This window comes from Carex rostrata, chromosome 19 (genome assembly GCF_964058835.1).
Source record: "Carex rostrata chromosome 19, lpCarRost1.2, whole genome shotgun sequence".
NCBI lineage: Eukaryota > Viridiplantae > Streptophyta > Magnoliopsida > Poales > Cyperaceae > Carex > Carex rostrata.
The window spans coordinates 7,088,125-7,091,280 of NC_135936.1; the positions used below are offsets into that span (position 1 = coordinate 7,088,125).

General features: G+C 40.5%; 1 protein-coding gene across 1 annotated transcript; it reads left to right on the forward strand.

Moving 5' to 3' along the window:
- Positions 1-757: 757 nt before the first annotated feature.
- LOC144571950 (heterodimeric geranylgeranyl pyrophosphate synthase large subunit 1, chloroplastic-like) lies at positions 758-2,062 on the forward strand. Its single transcript, XM_078321344.1, has one exon. It carries the CDS (start codon positions 867-869, stop codon positions 1,890-1,892), a length of 1,026 nt encoding a protein of 341 aa, XP_078177470.1. The 5' UTR covers positions 758-866; the 3' UTR covers positions 1,893-2,062.
- Positions 2,063-3,156: the final 1,094 nt, after the last annotated feature.

Here is a 3,156-nt window from a genome sequence, read left to right on the forward strand (position 1 = left end):
GAAGACGGTTGCCCCCCCTACCCCCATCCTACAATAGATCTGCCTCTGGACCCTTCATTTTACGAATTCACATCCCCTCATGTTACCTGACTGAGGACAATTGAAATGGATAGTCCAGAATTGTTCATTTAACTCAGCACGAATCTCAACGCACAAATAATACTGCCCCTGTGCTATCCTGAATAGGGGCTGAGAGCAAATCTGGGCCGTCCGTTCAATTTACCCTCGTTTTTTTCTTTTTTTGAGGAAAATTTACCCTCGTTTTACATGCCTCCCTGGAGCATACGCTCAAACATCGCTTCATTCAATTCAAAAGATCTGGGCCGTCCGTTTCAATTTACCCTCGTTTTACATGCCTCCCTGGATCTGAACTCGAGAGACAATCAGCGGGGCCATCCTGGATTTGAACCAGATCGCTTTCCCAGGACGTAAATCATTGCGCCTCAATCGGGAGCTTTCATCTTCCTATTCAAAGCTCTGACGGCTAAGCGCCTAGGCTTCCTATTGAATGCTTTGTTGGCTAAACTTGTAAAATTGTTGATTGACTACTTGGCTCCCTGCCTCCCTGCCTCCCTGTCTCAGTTAACCCTCTCACACCCCGCCTCTGTCTTTTTCACCACACTGTTTCCGCTTCCTCAGGCTATTCTATTTATTAACGCTCTCTCCAGAGCTCTCTACTCGCATTTCCTTGAATCTTCTTCAACAAGGTTAATTAGTGTTTCTCACTCGCTCTCTCCAATGCAGTTTGATTTTCATAGTCTGAGTTGATTTGCGGTCTCTGGTAGTTCACACTTCGCCTGCTCTCTGCTGCCAATTCTCTTTCATTTCTCTCATAGAACCCAAATAACTCAGATCTTTAACTCATCATGGCTACTTTCTCTTCCAATTTCCTCTCCACCCAATTTCTATTCCCTCCCAAATCCCCTGCTCTCCACCGTCGATTCTCCCGCCTTGTCATGTCCGTCCAGTCAACAACTGCCACCCAATTTGACATAAAACAATACATGATTGAGAAAGCCGCTATAGTTAACAAGGCCCTCGACTCAGCCATCCCAGCCAAAGCCTTTCCCGATAGCAACCTCCTGCATGACGCTATGCATTATTCCCTAATGGCTGGAGGAAAACGGGTTCGACCCACCTTATGCCTTGCCGCATGCAAATTAGCTGGAGGCCTTGAGCCATGGGCACTACCGGTCGCCTTGGCCATAGAGATGATCCACACCATGTCGCTGATCCATGATGATTTGCCATTTATGGACAATGATGATCTTCGGCGTGGCAAGCTGGCATGCCACAAAGCCTTCGACGAACCAACAGCTCTTCTTGCCGGTGATGCCATGCTGTCACTAGCATTCGAAACAGCTTCTAACTTGTCATCCTATCCTGCTGACGTGACACCTGACCGTATTGCCCGTGTAGTTGTTGAGTTGGCCCGGTGCAGTGGTACTGGGGGTGTGGCAGAAGGCCAATTGGTGGATATCAAATCCACAGGTCTTAGTGAACCAGTACCATTACACAAACTTGAGTACATCCATTTGCACAAGACATCTGCCTTGCTGGAGGCGTCGGTTGTTACTGGGGCAATTATTGGAGGTGGGTCTGATGAACAAATCGATCGGTTGAGGAGGTACGCTAGAAGTACTGGGTTGCTTTTTCAGGTCGTTGATGACATACTGGATCTGACAAAGTCATCAGAGGAATTGGGCAAGACAGCTGGGAAGGATTTGGCTAATGATAAGACAACTTACCCGAAGCTTATCGGGTTGGATAAATCACGCGAGTTTGCGGAGAAGTTGTTAAGGCAGGCTAAGGAGCAGCTGAATGGGTTTGACTCGGAATCAGCTGCTCCTTTGGTTTACCTGGCAAATTATATTGCTTACAGGCAGAAATAGATTTCAGGTTGTGTGTAATATGTGTGGTTAACTGGAGTGTTGATTTTATTTTGTTTTTCAAGATAGGTTTCCTGATACTAGAATCAGATTATCACCTTTATTTTGAAATGGACAAAAGAATTATTTTGTTTGTAAGGTCTCTGTGAATGCATATGCTAATGTTATATAAGTCATTGATGATGAATAAATAGGAATTAATTTTGGGGAGACATCAACAGCTGCATGAAATCATAATTTGTGCAAACAAACCCCTTTTGCAAATTGCAATTGAAGGATCACATGAAGAAGATTTATGTTCTTTGTGAAAAAGGTTTCTTAACATGATTATTTCTGGCATTCTGTGAAACTTTGAAATTCTGAAATTTTCTAGATGTCTAACTAGGAGGCATTATTGAAGTCTTTATTCATGTTAAAAATTTAGAGGAGTGTGTACATAACAGATGGTATCGTGCCACCTGGTGCAGAGAAGTAATGTACCTGTTCCGACCAATTTGGTGTTATTTTTTATACCAACATTATATGGCTGTAAAACCTGGTGCAGAGAAGTCTTGGTGCCGTTTCAGGTATCTGGAGCCCATAAAATTCAAGCAATACAAGTTGACCAGGTAAGTAACCAAATTTTATCTCTCTCATTATTTGCATAATTTTAAAAGGTATCATCCTAATATACACTACTACTAGAAAGTAGTTGTAGTAGAAATATCAGACTGTCACATCATTTTGAAGTAAATATAATCAGGTTTTGTTCACTAGTCAACTTTGTATATTTATTTCAAAGTCGGACTGTGACATCATTTTGGAGTAAATATAATCACGTTTTGTTCACTTGTCACATCATTTTTAAGTAAAACTAGGGTGTTCTTAAGTTCACAAGGTGTTTGGTGAGCTTAACTCCAAAATATATTATATTGGTTTCAAACAACAAATCTAAGCCGTTGAAATCCATCTAATTCATAAGTGATTAATTTACATGTAAATATTTTAAGTTTTCAAATTATTTTAGTATAAAGTCAAGTGGTCAAAATTAGAAGGTTTATAAATTAATTTTAGTGCATTCAATTTTTTAACACTTTCTGACCACTTGACTTTATATAAAATTAATTCAAAATTTAAAAAATTTTACATGTAAATTCATCACTCGTGAAGTAAATCGGTTTCAACGGTTTGAATTTATTATTTGAAACTAATCTAATAAGTTTTGGAGTTAAGTTCACCAAACACTTTGGTGAGCTTAAGAACAACCTAGTTCTATTCCTTTATATTT

Excerpts from the sequence above, each read along its gene's own strand:
- LOC144571950 (XM_078321344.1), top strand. The coding sequence starts at position 867 with ATGGCTACTTTCTCTTCCAATTTCCTCTCCACCCAATTTCTATTCCCT.